Source organism: Ambystoma mexicanum, chromosome 8, assembly GCF_040938575.1.
Source record: "Ambystoma mexicanum isolate Mex_15411 chromosome 8, UKY_AmexF1_1, whole genome shotgun sequence".
In the NCBI taxonomy this organism is placed as follows: Eukaryota; Metazoa; Chordata; class Amphibia; order Caudata; family Ambystomatidae; genus Ambystoma; species Ambystoma mexicanum.
The window spans coordinates 442,456,826-442,481,977 of NC_090929.1; the positions used below are offsets into that span (position 1 = coordinate 442,456,826).

A 25,152-nucleotide genomic window follows, 5' to 3' on the forward strand; every position below is an offset into this window, starting at 1 on the left:
GCTACCAAATCTGAGGATGGCTGCCAGCGGCGGGGCTTAGGGAGAGGGTAGTCATTGGCTGTGGGCAGTATGATCCAGAGATCAGTGATTGGTTACTACTATGAAAGACAGATCAGAAACAAAACTGATATTGATTTTTTTCTGTACCGAGGATTCCCGGCCTGACGGGGAATATTCATGAGCATGTGAATCCATGCCAGACCCATGCTGGAGAACAACAGTTACAGGTAAGTAACTTGTTCTGTATTTATTCAGTATACTTCCTTGTACCCAAAAAGGATGTCACCATTGCCCCTGTGCTAGACCTGCGCCCAGCGAACAAATACGTCAAGCTGCAAAAATGCAGAATGACAACATTGCAGGAGGTAATCCCCCTGCTCCTGCAGGGGGATTACATGGCCACATTGGATATGAAAGATGCATACTTTCATATTTCAATGTTGCCAGCGCACAGAAAGTACCTACGGTTCATTATAAAGGACACCCACTATCAGTTCAAGGTTCTTCCCTTCGGCATTGACTCTGCTCCACGGGTGTTCACGAAGGTACTGGCAGTAGTAGCTGCTCACCTGCGCAGACAGTCCATCCCAGTCTATCCTTACCTCAATGACTGGTTAATAACAGGGGATTTGTATGGAACTTGCCTAACAAATACCCAAAAGACAGTAGATCTCTTAGGTCTAGGGTTCTCGATCAAGGAGAAATAGTTCAGCCTAGACCCCAGCCAAGTCAAATAGTTTTTGGGGGCTCTAATGCAGACCAAAGATGGCCTCGTCTTCCCTCAGAGAGGGTTCAAAACATGCTGATCCAGATCTCTCACTATGTAGCCAGTCACGAGGTGACCGTACGCAGCGCCATGCACTGTTAGGGTTGATGGCCTCCTGCATCTACCTAGAGCCACACGCACGCCTGCGCCCCATGCAAGAGTGGTTCTTGAGGCAATGGTGTCAGGCCAGAGGACAATGGGACGATCTAGTGGTGGTCTCGGCAGCCCTCGTTCAGTCTAGTGGTGCTCCAGGGAAAACCTCCTGCAATGGAAGAACTTCAACAACCCAGAAGTAGAAGCCACTTTCACCACAGACTCGTCGCTGACTGGGTGGAGGGCTCACCACCTTCATCAGACGGCGCACGGCGTGTGGTCCCCAGCAGTAGCATCGAACCACATAAACCTGTTGGAACTGTTAGCAGTATTCAACTGAAGGCTTTCCAAACACACCTCCAGTGCAAGACTGTTCTAGTCCTCACGAACAGTACTACGGCCATCTATTTCATAAACAAACAAGGGGGCACTCTATCTCTAGGGCTGTCAAAGAACATATGGAAATGAGCTCTCAAACACAAGATGTTCCTCCTGTCGCAACACATTCCAGGGGAACTCAATCTTATGGCAGACTTACTCAGCAGAGACTTCCTCCTACCCATAGAGTACGAATGGCAAATACACGAGGACATTGTACTCGACGTCTTTGCAGACTGGGGCTTTCCAGTGATCGACCTGTTCGCAACTCTGGAGAAAGCACAATGCCCAGATTACGCCTCCATGTACCCTCTGAACCGCTCCAAGGGGGAACGGTCTCTGGATAACATGGCCAGGGAAATGTCTACTCCTTTCCCCCGCTCAACAGGATAGTGCACAAGATGCACCAAAGGCCAAGCATGATGATTCTGGTGGCCCCGATGTGGGCCCGCCAACTTTGGTTCTCCCATCTCATGGCAATGTCAGTCTCCCCTCCCAGGAAGCTGCCATGCCCTTAAAACATGGTGTCGCAAGACCAGGTGGAAACGCTTCATCCATGCCCTCACACTCTCAATTTAGCAGCGTGACTCCTGAGGTCAGAGAGTTTTGGGCACCTCCAGCTCCCTCAAAGATGTATGGACATACTCGGGAAAGCACGGAAACCTAACACCAGGCATTGCTACTCCAGCAAATGTAAACGCTTTATCTTGTGTAAAGGCCTCAGTCCTATTGAATGCACACAAAGGTATATTGGCCTGTACTTAAACTGCCTGTTTGTTTCAGGCCTGGTTTCCTAAAGGTCCACTTTGGTGCGCTTTCAGCATAGACCATGTCCCAGAATAAAGTTTTGTGGTGGAATGTTCCAGTAATTAAAGCTTTTATGCAAGGGGTAAAGAGGATTCATCCCCCTATTTCCATCCCAGCTCCTGAGTGGGACCTGAACGTTGTACTTAACAGACTAATGGGGCCTCCCTTTGAAACCAATGCACAAGGCTAGCCATAAAGCACTCACCTACAAGACCGCCTTCCTGGTGGCGATCAGATCAATAAGAATATTTTGTGACCTGCAGGCTCTTTCAGTTCAGGGCCCATTTATCACGATTCACAAAGATAAGGTGGTCCCACGCACTCGCCCACGATTTGCGCCTACATTTATTTCAAAGTTCCATGTAAACCAGTCCATGGAACTACCCACCTTTTTCCAGAACCCCACTAATGTGGCAGAAAGAAGCACCCACACACTAGATGTGAGGAGAGCGGTTATCTATTATCTGGAAAAGACAAAGCCATTAAGAAAAACAAACCAGTTTGTGGCAGCTGGTAGAGAAGGGAACCCTGTCTCTAAATCGGATGTTTCAAAGTGGATCGTAAACTGCGTCACACTGTGCTACTCTTGCGAAGAGAGATCTGCCCTTCACGCCTAGAGCACACTCTACACTGGGCACAGGGGCTACCATATTATTCATTGCAAATGTTACTCTTGAGTCCATTTGTGAAACAGCAACCTGGAGTTCTGTACACATTCACACAACACTATTGCCTAGATACACACTCTAGGTCTGATTCGCAGATGGGACAAGCAGTGCTAAGACATCCCTTTTGCTACTGTTCCTTCACACATCGCACCACCATCTCTGGGTACTGCTTGCTATTCTATGCAGAGCATGTGATTCTAAGCAGATTCACAAGCATCAGAAGACTTGCATTGCTCACCATAAAAGTCTTTCTGATGATTGTATCTGCTTAGATTCACATGCACCCACCCTTCTTCCCCCCCATGGAGTGGAAGGAACATAGACATTTTACACCGTCTCTCTTCTGTACTCACGCTGACTATAAGGCTCCCTCACAGCAGAAAAAACACAATCAGAGGGACCACGACGCGTATGGGATTTTGGGTACACTACAAGTCATGTTGAGGATAGTGTTAGTCACGACCATGTCGACGTCTCCTTTCGATCTTCGAAAGAAAGATGCAACACTCCGCAATTACCACTAGATGTTGGACTATATGCACAGTTTGTGAATCTAAGCAGATACAATCATCAGAAATGATATTGTGGTGGGTAATGCATATCATCCAGATGTGTCTAGATCCTGAGATTTTTTCTGCAAAAGAACCCGCTATTGGTCACGGAAACGCTCTGTGCAGATAGCAAATGTTGTACCGCTCTCCCACTTATGCTGCTGGATCGGGCAGCTATGTTGAATATGATGACCCTCCCGAGATACATATGTCCTTCAGAACACCCTGGTGGGGATTCCATTAGGTGAGGTCTGCTAGATAGAGCAGACTTTGAGGCAACTGCTCTGGAATGGCTCACAACCGAGGATCCTGTTGTATACCTCTGATTATGCATGGTAAAGTGGCATGGAGTGCCGGATCTCTGAAAAAACTGTTGGGCCTCCCAGTTAGCGGGTGCCAGTCGGTGCTGCATGGGATGCACTGTTCCCGCATATTGGGATTGAACTAGATTGCTTGCCTCATGCCAATCCCTTTCTAGCTTTGTATAATACTACAGGGCTTGTATGAATATTGATGGACTTGAAACTGATGATCCGGGTCAGGGAAGTGGCCACTAAGGCAGTGGCATGGGCTGGGAAGGTCACCATGCAAGCCTTCCTATGGAATAACAATGACCTGCCCGAACTACAGAAGCTGGAATTTGGCGGAGAAAGAATGTGTTACGAGTTGAAGGTGTACTAGAGGGATGGGTGGTGGGGTGACGCATGATCAACTTTACAGAAATCCAACACAGGTACAGACTGAATGCAACTGAAGTTCTGGTATCTCTGATTTAGACATGCTATGAGGGCACAATTTAACAGGAACACTGAATGCCCTGAATAGACACGTTGGAGGCGAATATGAATGTGGAACTGATCCCAAAAAGTGCTATATCAACCCTGTATCAGGTGATTCTTCACTTCACTCAACCTTTTATGAGGCTGTTAGAGGTGGGAGACAGATGTCAGTCCCGTTGGCGCTGAGGAGTGCCAGGAGATTCTGATGGCGCCTCAGGAGGGGCTGGGGTGGCGGGCGCGATTTCTGCCAGGTTCCACCTGGTTCAGTTTAAAATCCTGCATAGGGTCTATTAAACTTACACCAGGGACATGCTGTTTAGGTGGGGACGGTTGGGAAAACCTGAATTGCTTGCGGTGTCATGGGACGATCAGCACCTTCTATCACACATTGTGGTTGTGCCCATAAATACACACATTTTGGCTCGTCTTGAACACTGAGCTAACCCATCTCGGGTGATCCAAAGTTTGTCTTGTTGGGCATATGGGGGGGAGCATGGATCGAAATTAAGATTAGATAACCAGTTGCTAAAAGCAACTTTTGGGTAGCCGTCATTTACAAGTTAGCAGGAGCTACCACTGGGAAACTAGGAGCTAGTGTATAGCATTCTGCAAATCTAACTTCAACATAAGGTGCAAACATTTTGCTTATTTATTATGACTCTGTATGCTTTAAATGTCATATAGCTATGTCCTATTGCTTATTTATAGATTGTCCCAAATGTATTAATGTTCGTGTGTGTGTGTGTGTGTGTGTGTGTGTGTTTGGCATCAGTTTGCTTGGGGAGCCAAAAGTAGCTGTTGGTGCCAAGCTAACCAGTCTCTTCAAGACTGTAAGCAGGAGCTAAATAGCTGCCAGCTCCCCTCAATTCCGTACCCTGGAAACAGTCTTTTTCCCGTTACGAAAAGCTTTTTTTTATTGTGAATGCAATAGTGGTGGTGTTGTGAAGGAACCAGGGTCCTCCCGCACACCCAAGCGCTTTAGAATTGGGCAAGACCTCTTTTAGGCGCTGTAATAGATTAGGTGGGGGAGCAGGGGCACTGGGAAGGCTCTCTCATGCAAATATAATCACATACTCAGATGTGGGCAGGCACTGAAGAAGGCAGTTATTGTTTAATTGTAAAGCACAATTAACTATTAGCTGCATAGATTTGTAATGCAAGATCCTATGCAATGTAAAATCTTAGTGCGGCATGAGTCAAAAACTCCCCCTCGCTCCCAGGAAGAATGTGTCTGTGCTAAAAATGGGCTACAGGCGCCTCCACTGTGTTCACTAGCACTGGCACAGCACACAAACTAACTCACCAGCTGTCTGTCTGTCAAGGGTCAATGCAGGCTAAACATGTGATTTACATGCTTGGTGCGACAAAATACAGAAATGGAACATATTATGGAAAAGAGATTACAGGACCAGATAAAATGAGTAGAATATGGAGAGAATGACTGGAAAATGTTTTTATATATAAAATGTTCATAGGTAGCAAAATGAAGGAAAGCCTGAGCTACAGTGTATTCTTGCATAAGCTAGCAAAATGTAGAACAGCATGCTCTGACGAAACTGCTGACAAAGAAGAAAAGGTTTTGGAGCATCCCTATTCTGGAAGGAGGACGGATTGGGATGAAGCCATGGCTTGTATTCAGTGACGCCACTAGAGCAAGACAGGCCATAAACTCCTGCATGACATCTCTTTGGCAGGAAGAGGGACAGGAGAATACCATTCAGGCAGCAGAGTCCTTTGCTACCATCCTCATTTTTGTAAGATTAAATTTGTTATCCTTACAAGATAGACTTTTGGCCTTATTTCCCTAGAGGGGTGTATTCATTCTGGTGTGAGTGTAATTGGGGACACCCTACAGTGGCCAAGCGCAATATTGCCAAGTTGTGAGGAGCTGAGGACCCACCTAGGATTGCCACGTGGGAGTAGGATCTCGATTATTTTATGTCACTAGAGGTGTGTGTGTATGTATATATATATATATATGTATATGTATATGTGTGTCTATATATATATATATATATATATATATATATATATATATATATATATATATATATATATATATATATATATATATATATATATATATATATATATATATATATATATATATATATGACCCAGGTTTCTCCACATACATTTGCTAGTATTTGGGATGTCTGGGGGAGCCAAGGTTAATTTATCGGGGTTACTGTTTAGGATTGTGGAGGCAACAAGTGTTCTTAATATCACTAATGTATCTGTATTCATGTTGCTGACCATTGTACAGGGCGTGGTGGATGACGCTTTCTTTTTTTAATCACTGTGTCTTGATTATTGTTTTGTTGTGGTGATAATAAAATCAATTAAGTATTTAAATAAAGATTCTTTTCTTTAAGCTATTGCTAAATATGAGCAATCTCTGTGAGGCATATCATGTCAGGAAGAATGTAGCAAAGGCAGCATTTCTTTTTTCCACTACGATTATGCTTTAATGCATGGATTTTTTGTGTGCATTGCTTCAAAGCAACAGCTGTTTTGGTTTTATGCTGTGAAATGATGTATGTTGAAGATGAAATTGAAAGCCAGCAGTAATAACTGTCTAAAGACTTTGTTCTTCCGTAGGTGTGCGATAAGGAATGGCATCATTATGTACTAAATGTGGAATTTCCTGTTGTGGCACTGTATGTTGACGGTGTTGCATATGATCCTCTGCTGGTTACGGAAGATTACCCTCTGCATTCTTCTCATATCGAGCCTCAGATGGTGGTTGGAGCTTGTTGGCAAGGTAACAAGATTATCATCATTCATTCTTGTGCTTTTCTCCAACATCATTTAAGGTACCTCTGGATTACCTGGAGTGCTTACCGCATTTCCTGATGACAGATCAGTAAGATGGCTGTGTCCTTCCACTTATACATTTTCACCCTTCTTATTACCAAATAGTTTGTGTTGCCTATGTGGACTGGCAATTGGTGTTAATGTTTGCCTATATCGTGGGATCTTCATTAATATTCCAAAACACTGGATAGCTGTACATGTGGGTAGAATTTTGCTTAAAATGCATCAGTCTGACGACTTTTCTGTGCCTCTATTTCACACTTTTTCCCCTTCATTGTCTGCTTGTCAGACATAGGATTCACTTGGTTCTTTGCCTGGCTTATAAGCGTATCTGTGGTTTAGCACCCTGTTACCTGTCAGAAATAATCCAACTTTATGACCAGCCCATAATTTGCGAACCAATGTCTACAAGTTGTCTACAGCTTGTTTCCGCTCCCGATTTGATGGGTGTTAGGAAAGATGTTCATATTACTGCTTTCCTCCCGTAGACGTCTAAGGGCAGCTTTTTCTTTTTGCTTGTTTTAAACCCTATCCTGACTTTTTGGAGGGAAGTAAAGCCTTCTGCTTTAATTTACTTGTCTGTTTGTTCATTCTCATGGGGAAACTGAAATGTCTTTAAGACTATTAGTACTGAGAGACTTCTCCTTGTGAATTTCATGTATTGTAATTGCACATCAGTTTACAGTTAAGTTCATTAAGGATACATTCTATCCTTATCTTTTTATATAATGGTGTTTTGGTTACTTTGACAACATGCTTAAGACTTGTTGGTGGCAGCAGTGATGTTTTTACTGTTTTCTGAACATGTTTCTCATGCACTTTTGCTTTTACCGCAAATGGCTTCTACAGGTGACTAGTACCTGTTGGGGAGAATTTATTTGTGTGCCAATTCGCTTTAACCTTTAAAGACCCCCAGATCTTTTGCTGGACTCTGGTCTTTTTAATTTTAACTCCTGAGTGGGACCTTTATCTCACGCTCTCATATGTTTTCCTGACTTTGATTATCTGTGTTTCTTACTGTTTTATGGAGTCTGGTAAACTCCATAGGCATCTGATTTTGGCTTTGATATACACCGCACCTTTTGTGCAGTGCCACTGAGAAGTCCCCTGGACTTCTCTTAATGTTTAAATAAATGTTCTTGGGTGAAAGGTTCACAAGAATAGTAAGATGACTCCTGCCTTATCCGCCTTTTTCTTTTGTGGGTCCAGCACACACCACCATATGTGTAGTGCTGAGGGTTACATAGTAACTCCTTTATCCCACTCCTCATGTAACATTCTGTTACACCAACTCACTTGAATGGCTGGTGGCCGTGGTTTCTTTTTTGCTACCTTGTGCCGTGCATCTGAAGGCTGAATCCTCAGCTGCAGTACAGCACCGAAGGGTGACCATTTTCCCAAAATGGCCCCAGTCTTCTTTTTTTACCATTTCTCATCAGTTTCTTCTGGGCTTTTACTCTGTTATTTGCATTGGGTTTGAGTCCTTTGTGCATTTTGCCTTTGGCAGGCTTCCCCCCTGAAGCCTGCACAGGCTCCAGTGTGTCTGGAAAGGCAGGAAGTGAGGGAGGGTCCCGAAACCTCCCTGTCCTTTGTCTCTAGATGTGCCGGAGTTAAACCAGTTCTGATTGGCTGGCTGGCACAACAGCCACCCTCCTGGGTGATGACAGCCCTAGGGCTGTGAATGAATGGGAACTTGATTAAAAGGCAAGGTTTTTGGGACTAGAAGCAGTCGACCATTGTCGGATAACATCCGACGAAGACATGGAGAGACGCCAACGGCACCCTACTGGACTGCAAAGTGCCTGGTGAAACTCTGCAGCTGTGCTGACCCCATTTTCGTTTTGGCTGGGAAGACCCGCAAGGGACGACTTCTTCCCTTGGGCTGGTGGGACTAACTAGCCTTGAGACAAGCTTCATTTTGGCGCAACCCCGACTTCCTGTGACTTTCCAAAGCTGCAGAATCCCAATGCCCAGGGACCCTTGACCATCATCTATGTGGGCATCCTGAGGAAACTATAGAAGCAGGAAATCTTCATTCAGGGTCTGCTCACCAGAGTCCAGGACCGAGGGATCAAGTAACTTAAGGCACCAAAACCACAAAAGGCAGCTGAATCAGAGAATCCATTGCTGCAGTAGCCTGCCAGACGTCCTCCATTTCGTCACCGCGACCAAGGACCAGGGACAAGGTTCTGCTACACTGCAACAGGGAGGCATCCAGCTGGAACCAATTCTTCAATTCTCGGGTACTGTGGGGCTTGGCATACATCTACCTTTTGCCATTTGTGGAGCTTCCTAGCTTGGGGATTGCTATTTTAAACCCTTTTGAGTTGACCTCAAGTGACCTGAGCTGGCATCCTAGCTTGTGCTTCAAGGTGGCTTCTCTTGAGCTTCTGTGATTTTCTATTGAACTACTGACTATTTTAAAACATTGTTCAAATGGATTGTCTGCCAACGTATTCCACATCTTTGACATGTAATGTCCACAGCTGTGCACTTCGCAAACTTTTTCGGCAGAGGGCGTCCTGCGTCGATGGCATCTGGTCGATGTCCCTTGAAGGACTCTGTCAACGGCGACGTCGCCGGATGTTATAAATAGGACGCACAGCACCCGTAGCCTCAGTTCTGTTTTTTCTGCAAACGTGTTTGCTTCAGAGACTCGGCGCGCCTCGTGTATTCCTTGTGAATGTCTTCTTCAACCCCTCCGACTCCGCGGTCTGGCTTCAAGACTTGAAGCGACTGCAAGTCGAAAATGTCGATTACCGACGCCCATCACATTTGTTTGTGGTGCTTGAGTGAGAGTCACGAAACCGACGACTGTTCCAAATGCCGGTCACTAACTGCTAAGGCCTTGCGGAAGCGTAAGGGAAAGCTTCAGGTAGGTAGGGGTTCTGTAAATCCAAGTCCAAGGGGGTGTCCACCGACGATACAAGGGGCGTCTCTCTGCGTCGGGAGGAGTCCCGGTGGTCTCCACCCGTAGTGGTTCCGCCATTCGTTGTCCTCGTCTGCATTCTAGGAAGCGCTGTCACTGGTCGCCTTCCCTGTCCTCGGAGGATGGAGCCACGAGGAAAGTGGCTTGCCCGACGAAGTCTTCAACTCCAGAGGAATGGGCTGCCTTTAGAGAGCAGATGTTAGCGATTTTCCAATTGTAGGGTACAGTTCCGTCCATGCCTTCTGATGAAGCCGGCAAGGAACGGTCTTGTACTGTGGCTCACGCGCATTAGGGCTCTGGTCCTCAACGCAACGCTCATCGGGAACCTTCGAGGTCCCGTTTGTACAAGGCTCAGGATAGTCGTAAGAGACGTGCTTCCAGGTCTCTGTCCTCTTCTCCAGTGACACCGCAGAAACCTGATAAGGGTTCAAGGCTGGCATCGACTCCGTTGGCACCGTGCCCATTGGATACCGACGTCTAAGCTTTGCCTTCGTTTCAGCCCTCGGCGCAGTTATTGACGTCAAAGCCATCGGCTATTTCGACGCCAAAGCCTTTGGCGCCCTCGACACCTTCGGGGCTTTTTGCCTGAAATGTACCGTTTGAGATCCCTGATACTGTGGATCCTCCAAGGAATGCTACTTCCAAGTCTGTGAGGCCGGTGGTGGACTCCAGACCCTTTTCTGTCCCGAGGCATGGCTTTTACCTCCCTCTGGATGACATGAGGAGGAGGAAAGGTCAGACTTTGATGTGGACCCTGTTGAGCCTGATGTGGACCCTGTCTTTTCTGGAGACAGTCATTTGGAAGAGTTGATGCCAGTGGGCTGGACACTTCTCCGGATGTGGAATTTGGCAGGCCTGGGGCCATGCAGAGTCGTCCTACAGGCGGCTCATGGCTAGGGTCATGGAGTATCCGGGCTGGTCCAGTCCTCCTGAAGCTTTTGTGCAAGATGATCTAACAGACATTTTATATCGAGGTCCATCCTCTGACCCGGTGTTACCTTTCCATCTGACTTTACAAAAAATGGTGGCGGCTGCTTGGCAGTCACCGGAATCTCTTCCGGCTGTTAACAAATCATTAACCAAAAAATACTGCCCTTCCGGTAGCGACCCCAGTTACCTTTCGTCTCACCCCACTCCTGAGAATTCGGTGTTTCAGGCGGCTATGGCCACCTCGCTCTTGATAGGGACTACAAACGCTTCGACGGTTGGGCACGCAAGGTGTTTTCTGTGGGGAGAATGGCGTTGAAGTTGGCCAACTCCACTTGTGCCTTGGCAAGATTTTCACACACTGTGGAACTATTTCTTTTGCGCCTGAGCTTATTCCCGAGGGGGAAGAAAGGGAGGGGTTCCTTGCTCTTGTGCAGGATGGCAAGGATGCCATGTGTGAATCCCTTCAGATGGGTTTGGAAATGGCCAACAGTGTTAGCCGGCCCATGGCTGCGAGCACCGTTATACGCAGATTTGTGTGGTTGCGGAAGTTGGGTTTTGCTCCGGATGTGCAAGCCCCTCTTTTGAACATGTCCTTTGATGGCACGCATTTGTTTTGACAGCAAGGCTGACGAGAGCCTTGAGAAGTTGCAGACCTCAAAAGCTGCAGCGAAATCTTTAAATGCAGCTGTGCGTCAACCTCCGCCTTTTCGTCCTAGGGGACAGCAATGGAGGGGGGGGTTTGTTCGTTACTACTCCTCCTTTGGTAGAACGAGAGAAGCCACCAGTCAAAGGGGTCGGATTAAAAGTACCCGTGGTGGTCGGGGAAATAGAGGTGCCAAAGCCGTTCAGGCAGCTGCCTCTTTGCCTTCAGGCACTGCCGCAGCCGCTCCAAAATAGTAGTCATGAGGCCATGTCCCATGGTTCGCTGGTTGGGGGCAAACTGTCTCAGCATCTCGAAGAGTGGCGAGCCATTACTTCGGATGTGTGGGTTCTGGATACAATAGCCCACGGCTACTGCCTTCCCTTCCTAAAGCGGCCTCACGACATTCCACCAGGGAATCTCTCTTTGAAGCTTTCGGATCCGCTCCTTGTGCAAGAGATCTTGACCCTGCTAGAGAAAGGCGCTATAGAACTAGTGCCTGTACCAGAGAGGAACAAGGGATGGTATTCCCCTTATTTTTTTATCCCAAAGAAAGACTGGGGATTGAGACCCTTCCTGGACTTGCGTTGGTTGAACAAACTTCACAGGAAGGACAAGTTCAAGATGATCCCTCTTTCTCAAGTCCTCCAAGCCCTTCAACTTCAGGATTGGTTGGTGTCTCTGGACCTACAGGATGCTTCCTTTCATGTGCCGATTCATCCCGCACACAGAGTACCTGAGATTTGCGGCTGGCGACTCGCACTTTCAGTTTCGGGTCCTGCCATTCGGATTGACCTCCGCCCCAAGGGTCTTCACCAAGCTAATCATGGTGGTGACAGCATATCTCAGGCGATGGGGATTCACGTCTACCCCTACCTGGACGATTGGCTGACCTGTGCGCGCTCTCCTGTGCAAGCATTAGCTCACCTCGATCTCACTTGCCGCTCCCTCCACAAGCTGGCCTTCTTCATCGGTTTCAAGAAGTCGCATCTGACACCTTCCCAACACCTCCAGTACATCGGGGCTGTGTTGGACACGTCCTTGGGGGAAGTGCTCGCCTCCCAACTTGAGGGCTCATCACATTGTGCAGATGGTGGACAAGTTTCAACATGCCCAGAGTCACCCGGCTTTCGAATTCTTAAGGTTGCACTGTCCTCTGGCATACTGCATTTTTCTGGTACAAGAGGCCAGGTTGAAGATGAGATCCCTGCAATGGGTACTCAAGATGCAGTGGTCGCAGTTCTCAGGCATGATGGATCCCATTCAGATTCCACTCTCGGTCTCCAAGGATCTTCTGTGGTGGGCCAACAAAGGGAACTTGATGAAGGGGGAGCAGTTTTGGCAACCTTGGCCAGAGGTGACTGTAGTGACGGATGCTTCCCTTACAGGATGGGGCGCTAATGCCGACGAATTGACCGGCAGCGGTCGTTTGTCTCCGTCGGAGTCAAAACTCCACATCAACCTGTTAGAGCTGAGGGCCATCAGGCTAGCCCTGAAGGCTTTTCTGCCGTCTGTACGAGGGAAGAGTGTCCTGATCATGACGGACAACACAGTGGCCATGCATCAGCTCAACAAAACAGGGGGGGGCTAGGGGCACTCCCGTTGTGCAGAGAGGCAATGCAGCTCTGGTTCTGGGCCCTCCAGCAGGGAATTTTGCTCTTGGCAGTTCATCCAGCCGGAGACTAAAATGCGCCGGCGGACGCTCTGAGCAGGCAGAGCAGTCTCTTGCGAGTGGGAGTTGGCTCAGGAAGTCCTTCTGGCGATCTTTGCCCTTTGGGGAACCTCACAAGTGGATCTCTTCGCCACCAGTGCCAACCGGAAGTCTGAGAGATTCTGCTCAAGGGAATTTCCTCTGAGAGGAGCCTTAGGGGACGCATTTGTTGTGAATTGGTCATTCCGACTGCTGTACGCGTTCCCTCCAGTCCCCGGCATTCCTCAAGTGTTACGGCAGTTTGGATCCCACATGATCCTCATTGCTCCGGATTGGGCCATTAGAGCGTGGTACCCGGACCTTCTAGAAATGTCCATCTGCCCTCCACGCCGTCTTCCCTACCGAGAGGATCTGCTCTCACAAAAGGGCAGTCAGGTTCTGCATCCAGAGGTCAGGACTCTCAACCTTCACGCTTGGTATCTGAAAGGTTGAGATGAGGATTGGGACCTCCCGGATGATGTGATGGAGGGGTTGCTTTTGGCAAGAAGGCCAGCAACAAAATCCCTGTACCGTTGCCGTTAGTGTAAGTTTTGCGACTGGTGCAGAGGACAGAATGTTGATCCTTTTCAGTGTTCCATTCCTACGGTTTTTTGTCTTTCTTACTGTCTTTGGCCCACAGGGGCCTTCAAGTTGGTACCATTAAGGGTTACCTGGCGGTGCTGTCTATATGTAAGCGCTTGTCTGAAGAATGTTCTTACTTTAAGATTCCTTTGATTTCTCAATTTCTTAAAGGACTGGCTAATGTGTTCCTGCTGTCACCTTTCCAGGTGTCGGTTTGGGATTTGAATTTGGTTTTTAAATTTCTGATGGGTGTTGCATTTGAACCTTTGCACTCTTGTCCTTTGAGAATATTGTCCTTCAAGACCGTGTTCTTGGTTGCGGTTACTTCTGCAAGCAGAGTTAGTGAATTGCAGGCACTTTCATCTAAGCCGTCCTTTACTGTGTTCCACAAGGACAGGATTGTACTAAGGACACGTCCTTCCTTTCTTCCTAAGATTGTGTCTGAATTTCATTTGAGCCAGAAGGTGGTGCTTCCTTCTTTCTATCCTCTTCCACATCCTGGTAAGGAAGAGGAGCGGCTCAATAGGTTGTATCCTAGGAGAGCTCTGAGCTTTTATATTTCTAGGATGGCCGGGGTCAGAGTGGACGATCAACACTCTGTGGGAAATGCTGGACATCGATTGAGCCAAGTTGTTACCAAGCAGACCTTGTCCAGGTGGATTATCCTCACCATTACTGAATGCTACAGATTGGCGGGGAAGGACCCTCCCGAAGGGTTGCGAGCTCATTCCACTATGGGCGTGGCTACTTCCACAGCCCTACAACGGGGGGGGGTTCCTATTAGGAATATTTGTGATGCAGCCACATGGGCTTCTATCCACACCTTTGTTTAACATTGTTCCCTGGATTCCATCCATGGTCAAGATATGGCCTTTCGGAAGACGGTTCTTTATTCCGCCATGTGATTGAGTACTCTAAATTCTTTTCCCTCCTCCATTTTCTGGTACTGCTTTGGGACTCTGTCAAAGATGTGGAATACTTTGGAGGACACAATCCATTCGAACAACAAGTTACTTACCAACTGGTAATGTTCTTTTCATTGGATGTTCCTCCAACGTATTCCACATCGCCCTCCCAGCCTGCCCCTCTGGAGAATTTCCTATGCGATTACAGCTTCTGTTTCTGCAAGGCTATGTGCAGTCAAGCATGCATTGGATTGGTGCCACACGTTATGGGGGAAAAAACATAAGCTGAGGCTACGGCACTGTTTGTCCTATTTATAACATCCGGTGATGTCTCCCTCGAAGGATGCCTTCGAGGGACATCGACCCGACGCAGGACGCCCTCTGCCGAAAAAGTTTCCGAAGTGCACTGCTGTGGGCATTACATGTCAAAGATGTCGAATACGTTGGAGGAACATCAAATCGAAAGAACGTTAACAGTTGGTAAGTAACTTGTACTTCTAAGAAGAGTGCATCAGAACTTTAAACTGGCCCATTGACTTTGGCTGTCCTAGCTCCCTTAAGGCTCCTCTTATGTGAACCCATTGGCTTTGGCATTGCTTGTTCGCTTACAGGTTTTAATTTTGGAACACTATTATTGCTGCGATAAAAGTTTGCCTACATCCCTCTGGGAAAATGTAACTTTTACTACTTATAAAGTATGTTCTGCTCTGACTTTCCCTCCTTGAAACTCAATATTGTAATGGTGTTCACAAATAAGTGCTAATTCTGACCTCAAATGACGTCGCTCAGTGAGCTGGAATATGTTTAGCATAGGAAAAGTTTACTCACCTACTTTATTGCTTTTGTTGAACTGAATCCTAACTTTTATATTAATGTTACTATTAGTTGCTGCTTTTTATAGATTGTTTAATTAGCCTTGTGTGTATATATAAATAAATATGTATACTATAACTTTAAGTGTCAGTTTACTTGGATACCTGTATTTAATTTTATTTTACAGCACTACAGCTCACATCGCACCTCCTTAAGATAAGCCTGCCTGCTCAGTCACTCTACCAGCTTCTGTAGTACAGGCCTGTATTAAAAGGTGGGTTACCTAATACCAAGAGAAGTCTTGTGTAGTCCCACAACAGTTGGACTCTACAAATCCTTACCCAACAGCACCCTAAAATGGCCGTGTCACAAGGTTTGCTTGTTCTTACGCCATTGTTATTTGGCCTTCTTGCCTTTTCTGGTCAGGAAATGCCTTGTATGGAATACCCTTTGCCGGGGAAAGGTGAAGCTTTTGCAGGCTAAAGGGCGGTTTTTAGTCGCAATTCACATCCCTGGTGCCTGAATGTCTTTTGCTGGGCAGATGAAGTGGCCAGTGTCTATCCATGATTGGATAGTGTTAGGAAAGATTTCTCTTTTAGGCAACTTTCCCCCCATATTCTATGGACCCAGTCCCTTGACCCCCCAGCCCCCAAACATTTGCTTAGGTTTTTGACCCTGTCCTGCCTTTTTACAGAGAAGTGGACCCTTCTTCACCTCCCTCGCCTTTTGCTCATTTGTTATGGGGCATCTGATTAGTCCTTCAGACCATGTGTATCCGGAGACTGTTTCCCTTTTGTCTCTTTACGTTTTACATTTCTTGGTAGCTTTTAACATTGCACACTATCAATGCAGTGCAATGGGATTACTTTTGTATCACCCTAGACTTTTAATATTGGGATTTTTGGTTACTTTAAAATGTGCCTAAAGATATGCTCGTAGCAGCAGTTACATTTTTAACTATTTTTAGTTGGCACAACCACGTTTACCGCACTTGGCTACTAACATTGGCTAGTGTCCTAAGAGGGCCAGGTTATTTGGCCATTTTGTTTGGCCGTCTTATTGCCTTCCCAGGTCAGAAAATACCTAATATGGCCATGCATGTGCCCAGAAAGCTGGTGCTTTCATGGGCTAGTGCATGCCACTTATAGGGACCCAGGAAGTGGATTGGGACTTCTGGTCCCAATCCACAAACTGGTGCATGAGTCTCTTGTGCATGCACAAAAGAAACCCACTGCGGTCCTTGATTGGACCACTGCTGGATGAGTGCCTGGTGCAGATCCTTACCATTGGAGGGCTGAGTTTGATCGCTCACCTGAATTTAGGATAAGGAGTCCTGCAGCCATTCAAGTAGATCAGAAACACAGTGAAGACTTGTGTAGCTGTCTGAAGACCTGTGGACGATTCCTGAAGAGACTGTTTCTGCAATTGTCCCAGTGAAGCCCTGCTGGACTACCAGATCTGAGAAGGCCCTCGTCAGTGCTTCGACCTTTGGAGTGGGGAGACCAACCAGTCTCAACAACTTCTCAGACAGCTTTGAGCCTTCAGAATCGTCCCAGGACCCGGTGCACTAACCAGCTCTGAATTGGCGTACTGTGCAAGAAGCATCGTCATTCTGCGTTTTTGCTTATAACTTCAGTGGTCGCCAGCTAATCCTATATAAGTTGCCATCTTGACAAGTTTCAGCTTCCCAGCATCAAGGGATCCTGTCCTGAAGAGTCGCCAGTGTGTGGTGATTGTCACTGGAACCGGCCAGCCCACATCTGGTAGTGTCCTGACTAGACCTGCATCAGTGCCTGCTGCATTTCTTCGAAAAGGGTTGCACTCAGCTCCTGCACCCCACTGGAATATTTTTTGAACCCGCAGCTCCTGGTCATCCTCTTTTGGATCCAACAGCAGGAAAACTTTCCTGCAGCGACTCCCAGTCGACCTGCCAAGTAATTTGGGGGAAATCAGAGTAAGGGCGGGGAGTAATTGGAATACTTGCAGAAGTCCCTATGTCCCCTATAATAAACTTTGTGAATAACATTGATTTATTCCATTCCCTTGCTTTTTAAACGTTTTCTTAAAAAGCCATTCTAAGAGATAGAAAAATATCTTACTTACCTGTAAATTCCTTGAAAGTATTCTAGAACGCATTTCACCACCACAAGAACATTTTCTAACTTTGTCGCCTCTCCTAAAGGAAACTTTTTTAACAAGGCCCCATTCAATTTAGGGATTGGACTCACAAAGGTTAGGTTATTACGCTTGTGAACTGGCTTTCCTCAATTGCATAATTTCTTACCTTCCTTTCAGGTGTTCAAGTGAATTGTATGCATTCCTACAAACCAAAGGTGACTGTATATATGTTTTAATGACTGAGTGTTGTGTGATAGTATTACCGGCTTGATTCATTTTTCGGCTTGATTCATTTTTCTAGTGGCTTTTTGGGTCTATAATGGAATGTTTTTGTACTTACCTTTTCTAAGTACAATCACCGTGGACTCCTTTTGGAACCCTGACCCCACTCACCTCTCCTCAGACTAAGCCTTGATTGGGTTTGGCTAACCTCTCAAGAATTCTCCTGTTCACTGTAACTAGGGTGGCCTCCTGAAATCTGTCATCCTCATCCAGGGCAGATATGCAAAATCCATCTCAAAAGATAGCCATGGACTGTTTGAATGGTGAGGATCCTTACCATTTGTGGGCTTGGGCAATCTCCCAGCCCAAATCTTGGATCAAATGAGGGCTCCTGCAGCTATTTGACAAATCATCTTAGAGCCAATACCTCTATGAAGAAGTGAAGCACCTTATGTGGAGTGCTGGGGAGATGCAATGTATCCCCTTTCTTATTTTATTTTATTTATTCAGTTAGACAAGCTTACCTTTAATGGCTGGTGACAGTGATCCTTTTTTACTAATTTGGTGCACCGTTACTGTGGGCTGTTTTCACAGACAGGCACCCTTGAGTGCTCATTTTACCCAAATGGCCCCTGTCTTCTTTTTTTGGCATTTCAGTGTTCCTTGTCCTTTCTTGTGCCTTTCCCTGACCTCCAGTGCAGGAAAATCCTTTGCGTCAATTTTATCTTCGGCGGGAGAACTCGGTAAAGCCCGCCCTGGCTCCAGAGTGTCTGTGAAGGAAGGAAGCGAGGGAGAAGTCAACTCTGCAGCCCTTTGGCTTCCAGCCCAACTACGAGAATCCAGTTCAAACTGGGAGGCTGGCTGTGCTGAAAGGACTACCATACTCCCAAGTTTGAATTTGCATGGCTGTTCGATTGGCTGGGTTCCTGCATAAATCAGATCCTGGAAGGTGAAGAGGTAGTCGACCACTGGAGCTGAAACTGAAGATGAAACGCAAGCTGCAGCGATTTCCAGCGACCAGAGAGCCTGCTGTGTAACCGGAGCCTGTTACCCTTCCTTCCAATCGACCTGTGGATCCCGAAAACGACAGAACCTGGTGAAATCCACTAGACTCAAGAAGACCTGCGTTTTGAGCCATCCCACGTTGTGATGTGACCTTGCAGGGCTCCAATACCCTGGGACCTCAAACCATTGTGCAGTGCTTGGTCTTCTAAATAGAGTGAATAGTGTCCAAAAAGTCCCCTCCTCAGAGTGCTGGCCCTTGCAAGTGACGAGAATCCAACCAGCGATATTGATTCTTCTTCTGTGCTCCTGAAACGGGCGCTAAAGCCACAAAGCCGCATTCCAGCCGCGAGGAAACTCTTGCCTGGAGCCTTCTCCCGTGATCCCTGCTGCAAATGTCCTTCCAAAGTTTTGTCTTCTTGACAAAGGAATCCATGCACTGGGTGTTTGGCTGCAGATCCCGAAGTCTTCTTGCTGCAACTCTTCTTCTGTGCTGAGGAACTGTTTTGGCTGGGGTATTTACTTGCCTTAAGCCTGTGTGATTCCTGTAAAGCTTTTGGGGTGTTTTCTGTGATTGGGAGGCCACTCATACAGTTCACCCAGGACCACTGCTGGAATCCTCAAGTCCCTGGACCCTAACTAACTAAAGTGAATTACTTACTTGTTTGAACAGTCTTCAACAGGAACTCTGACTTTGCCTACAACAGAAACCCATTTCACCCTGCCTACAGCTGCCACCTAGAATACTAGGGTCCCTCTTCTGCCCCTGAGTGAACTCATGCAAGTTAATTGGTAAGGCCTGGATAATTAAAGGATTATGTTTTAAAAAGAATAACCAGTGTTGAAAAGTACTTACTTGTGAAAGAGTTGGTTGGTAACTAACTCTGAGAGTGAACAGTTACAAAAGTTCCTATTTACCTTGAATGCGTGTTGCACTATTATGAAAAGTATATATAAGGTTAATTTACTCACCTGTGAATTGGTTGTGCCGCTTCCCCAAAAGTAAAGCTGTTCCTTTCACTTGACTACTCCTGTTAGGATATAAATACGAGTGCCCCCAATTTGGTCTTGCTTCCCCTGACTTGCTGTTAGCCTGTTCAGAATAAGTCTGTCTTGGGTTATACTAAACTTTTAGCTGCTGATAGCTCCTTTTAAAAGTATATAGGTTTTACTTTCTTGAGTTAGCTGTGTGCCATCCTAAAATAACCTAGTTATTGCTTACCTCAATCTGTGTTCCACTGATCGGAAAAGTAACTCTAATAGTATATTGCAACATTAGGTTTTACCTGCCTAAAATAGCTGTGTGCCATTCCTGAAAAGTGTTCCTTAGGTGTAGCTGACCTTGTTCTGCCTGGTGCAATCCTAAATTGGTATAAAGAATTCTTGCTCATCTTAAACTGTGTTCCATTAAGTTGAAAAGCAGCTGTAATTGTATATTACACCAAAAGGTCTTACTCACCTAGTATAACTGTGTGTTATCCTGAATAATAAGTATATATTGTTACTTCCCCTTGAATGTGTGTTCCACTATTCAGAAAAGTAGAATTGCAAGTTGGTTTACTATGTGATTTTCTTTGAGTGTCACTGCATAACTGTCAGTCTATTATCCTTGCTGTACAGTAAAGTAATTTAAAAGTAACTAATGGTTTTTAGTCCCCAAGAATAGGTGTGACCTATACTGAATGTGTATGATAAGGTTTGACTTTCTCTAGAATTACTGTTCTATATTCTGAATAAGGTTTTATGCTTTGGTCTGTGTACCTTCAAGCAAAGTGGTGTGTTTTGACAAATGTGTTTGACTCTATAACCAGTACTTACCCCAAGACTGAACTTGGTCTACTTGTATTTATTATACACATTTACTTTTTATAATACTTCTGGGTGTCTTGTGTTTTTATTGAGTCATTGGTGTACTACAGGATCAGTGTAAATATCTACAGCCATCTCTCCCTCCTAAGATAAGCCTGACTGCTCTGTCTATGCTACCATATGCTCACCTCACTGATGAGGCCAGACTAGGCCGTAACACGTGTCTGGGGTTGCTGTTGGTACTCCTGTTTAGACGAGAATTGCCTAGCATTTCGGTGTTGGACTGCCCCTGTGGGTGGGACAAAAACTGATATGCAAATGGCTATTTCTCCTCTGTGAAAAGGTACAGTGAGTTAAAACGTGACACACTCCTGAGTGGGCACCTACCCATAGAACAGGTTATTTGTCCGTGTTCATTCTCAGAGGGGACGCCCAGACTTTTTTGTGCTTTTTCTTAGGTGGTACAGCCTTATACAAGAAGTGGAGTCTTGTACTGCCTCAGTTGTTTTATTTTACTAAGCCCTTAGTTGGACTTCAGAAAAACTGTTCTAACAGAGTTTGTGGTTGTTGGGGAGAGATTTCTCTTTTAGCAACTTGCCCTACTTATTTCTATGGAACCCCACGCTTTCTGCTTTTGTTTTTTAACCTGTCATGACTTTATACATGGAAGGGGAAGCCTTCAGCTTCACTCCCCTAGTCTTTTGCTCATTTTGTTATGGACAATCTGTTCAGGCCTTCAGACTATTAGTACTGGGAAACTGTGTTTCCCTTTTGTCTTTTTACCTTTTGTTAACTTTTTAACTGAGCAATCTGCATATTACATTGCAGTGCAATGGGGATATGTTTGTATCACCCTAGTCGTTTACACCTGGGATTGTTGGTTTCTTTTATATGTGCCTAAAGACAAGCTGGTGGCAGTAATCGCATTTTACCATTTTTGCATTTTTAGTGTTCACAATCGTGTTTACCGCATATGGCTACTAAACATGGCTAGTGCCCTTAAATGGCTGTGCCACGAATTTTTCGCTTGTTCTTTTTGCCTTATTGTTTGGCCTTCTTCCTCCCTTGCCAGGTCAGGAAACCTCATCTAAGGTGGTGCACTTGCCCGGGAAAGCTGCTGCTTTTGTGGGCTTGTGATGCCTTTGTATGTACGTGGCCCAGGAAGAGGGTGGGCCTGTCTGTCTGATCACTGTTGGAGCCAAGTATCCTGTGTAGAAGAGAAGCCGACTGAAGATCTGTGGACCACTCCGAAGAGGCTCGGCATCCCTTCTTGCGTTTGGCCTGCTGAATCCCGGCGTAGGCCATGAGCGGGGCTTTGACCCTGCTGAGACTAACTAGTCTTGACACATTCTCAAGGATACAGCCATCCAGAGCCGTTGGAGTGTCCCTGGACCACCTAGTGGACTCACCAGCTCTCCAGTGGGCTACCTCGCTAGAACCATCACTGTTCCATGTTTTCCACCTGAACTTCTGCTCTGGAAGGTCTTCTTAAACTGCGACCAGGACGACGCCTGCCGTCCCCTGTGTGCTGTGGCTGTTGCTGGAACTTGCCCTGCACGTCTGAAGTGTCCTGAAGAAGTCTGCATCAGTGCCTTCTGCATTTCTTCAACACCAAGGGTTGAACTCTGCTCCTGGAACTGACCGGAAGAATCCGTGTACCTGCAGCTCGTGGCATCTCACACTAGAACAAACTGCAGGACATCTTACCTCCAGCGAACCATTGGTTCCCTCTTATGGCATCACTGCTTACCTTCCTTTTGTTGAATACGTTATTGAATGCATTCATAGGAACATATGGCAGTTGTATATATGTTTATAATTGTGTAGTGTAATACTATCACCTGCTTGTTTCATTTCCTACTGTGTTTTGGGCCTAGAATAAATGCAGTATTTTTGGACTTGCCTGTCTTGATTGAATTGTGTGCTTCACTGTGTGGACTCACTGTTGAGCCCTGACCCCACTTGCACTCTCCTGAGAATAGCCTTGACTGCTCTCGATTGCTACCGGGTTCTGAGTTACCATGTTCACTAGAACTAGCGTGGTATCACATTTGTCGTCCAGGCCATATTAAAAAAATCCATCTTAACAATGTATCATTGTTTGTGGTGCTTGTCGTGTGTGTGGGAAGGACAGAGTAAGGGATGAATGAGAAGTCTGGTACTGTGTGAAAAGGAGGATGTTTGTCAAGAAGAGTGGGAGGTGGAGGGGTAAAGGAGAGATACTGACGGGAGGGTGTGATGACTAGTAATATCAAAGGGTGGAGGCGGTAGATGGGAAGAGTGAATATCAAAGGGAGAGGAGACTTGTTGGGGGGGGGGGGAGTTAAGGGAGCATTAGTAGGAACAGTAGTAAGAGTATAGCTATAGCAGAGAGGATAGCAAGGTGGCAACAAGTTTGCCTTGGAAGCAAGACCCTGCAGAGCAATACACGTTAAAATCCCGCTCTCACACTTAGAGACTGGGCTACTGTAATAAGTGCTTGATAAAAGATTAATTGAAGAGTAAGCTTTACTGAATTGGGAGAATCCAACAGAGTAAGTGCACAGCACACTCCAAACCCCTCTGGAGAATTAAGACAGTCTAGAGTAGGGACAATTGGGAAGTACCTGAGGGAGTCCTAGGGAATTAAGGCCACCAGCCTTTAGGTTACTAGTGCAGCTCAATACTAGTATTTAGCGTATGGGGGGAGGGTGTAACAATCAGTAGCACTATCCTGGAAATAAGGACACCTGGGCTAAGGAGGGAGGAGAGGAAGACGCATGGCTTCTACACTTCACCAACCTATAAAATCCTGGGCAAGTCACTCTGCTTAAATGGGTTATATTTCCTGCTGTAACTGGGATCACTGAGAAGTGCTTCTGTTAAATGTGCACTACACAAAAAGCTGCACTTGTTATATTACAGTGGTTGCTTCAATGATAATAAAGCTATTGATCATTTATAAAGTGCACACCCCAGGCTGCAGTATCTCTTAATTTACTCATTGCTCTGTCACTTATGCGCTATGTTTCTCTCCTTAAGGAAAAGGGAAATGGAGGATGCACTACTGTTTAAAAGGGTTTACTTCTGGCCTTTTTCCTTTACTGTATAGGTAGCCTTCCAGGGCATTTTCTGTTATTAAGTCCTGTCCCCTTTCCTCCCTACTGCATGGAGTTCCCTCGCTAGGGACGGGAGACAGAACCTTTTTCACCAGAAAAAAACCTTCTTCCCCTTTAAATTTAGAGGTGCACGGCGCTGGGAGCATGCGCTCACCTGACTCCGCCCACTGGATCCACACCTCGGTCCCCTTTTCCGCGTTGACTGGAACGGGACGATTTCACCAGCTCTCCTGGGTTTAGCTTCAGCTATGTAATATGTAATACCATGCGCTCTTCCCCAGATACGTTCTTCTGTCTTTCTGTCTTTTTGTCTTCTTTTATCAATCAGGTACTCTGTCCTCTGGCGCCACGCTCCTCCCCGGCGCATGTCAGCTTCAGCAGGCGTCCAGCCTGCAAGAGGCTCTTACCTATGTCCGATCCCATAGTCTTTCCCTCTGCTGCCTTGGCCCCGACCACAGCTGGGAAGGTTGTTCCCCATGTGAGGCGCTTACACTGCACGCTCTGAAGAAGAGACTAGCCCGGTGTAGGGAGCTCTTCGAGAAGTCTCCTCCAGAGCACTTTGAGGACTTTGTCAAACATAAGTCAAGGCCCAAGGTAGTGCCGCTCTTTTCCATCGCACCCCTCAAGGGCGACTTCTTCCCAAGGAAACGACTGAGCGGGAGGAACCTTTCAGGTTCTCGCACCAGCACTGGTACCGAGGCTAGTTCAGCTACCGGCCCCCAGACCGAGGGGGTCATTAGATCCTTCCGGAGACAGTGCTGAGGGACCGCAAGGTTCTTTTACCGGATGTACACCCAAGTGGCTACAGCCTAATACTGGCCAGATGTCTGAGGGGGTTCCTGCATGCAGCATTATCGGCAATATTGCCAAGGTCAGCACGCCTACCGGGCCCCGTCCTGAGGTGCAGGGTAGGTCTCATGCGCCATAGCCAAGAGTCCTGGAGGAGGCCGGGCCCAGCGAGCCAAGCACCACTACTTCGACATGTGACACGCAGCTCAATAAGATGGCTGCCGTGCCAGACAAAATGGCTGCTCGTCCGATACCGCTCCTGGGAACAGAGCAGGTAGGGGAACGAGTTACAAGGTGGGACTGGCTTATCCATCTGCATCGCAGGTAAGGTTTACCTCACAGCCAGTTAGAGTATGCACCGGCCCCAGTAGCCACCCGCTGCCCTGTCAACATCACCTGCCACCCCACCGCCCTGTGAGGACAGGTTCTTTGAAAAGTTCCTCACTCTCAAGAGATCTCCTCAGATGGGGGCCCATCCTCTGGGATGTGATCAGGGACATGCTCCTTCTGGCCCCTCCACCTGCACCTATAGTCATTCCTCCTATGGCACTGGTGCTGCAAGTCCCGGCGCAGCCCCTGCTGCCCTTGCTTGTTCCTTCAGTTCCGACACCCCTGCCTCCCACAGTTCAGGTGGTTCCGTTGCAGCTTCCTTCTCTGGTCCCCACAGCGCAGCTCTCGGCACCCAGCACTCCCACACCCGCTCTGGACCAGCCGGACACCCTGGTGGACACGGATGAGGAAGACCCTGACACACCATCGTCAGCCA

The 25,152-nt window shown here is 46.8% G+C and overlaps 1 protein-coding gene across 4 annotated transcripts in view; it reads left to right on the plus strand.

Moving 5' to 3' along the window:
• The window catches only part of CLSTN1 (calsyntenin 1), an 842,090-nt gene that overhangs the window by 611,725 nt on the left and 205,213 nt on the right, over window positions 1-25,152 (plus strand). For all 4 annotated transcript variants that reach the window (XM_069610016.1, XM_069610015.1, XM_069610017.1 and 1 more), the window contains one exon: window positions 6,644-6,806. In XM_069610016.1, the coding sequence (XP_069466117.1) occupies window positions 6,644-6,806 (163 nt within the window). The remainder of the gene's footprint in view (window positions 1-6,643; window positions 6,807-25,152) is intronic.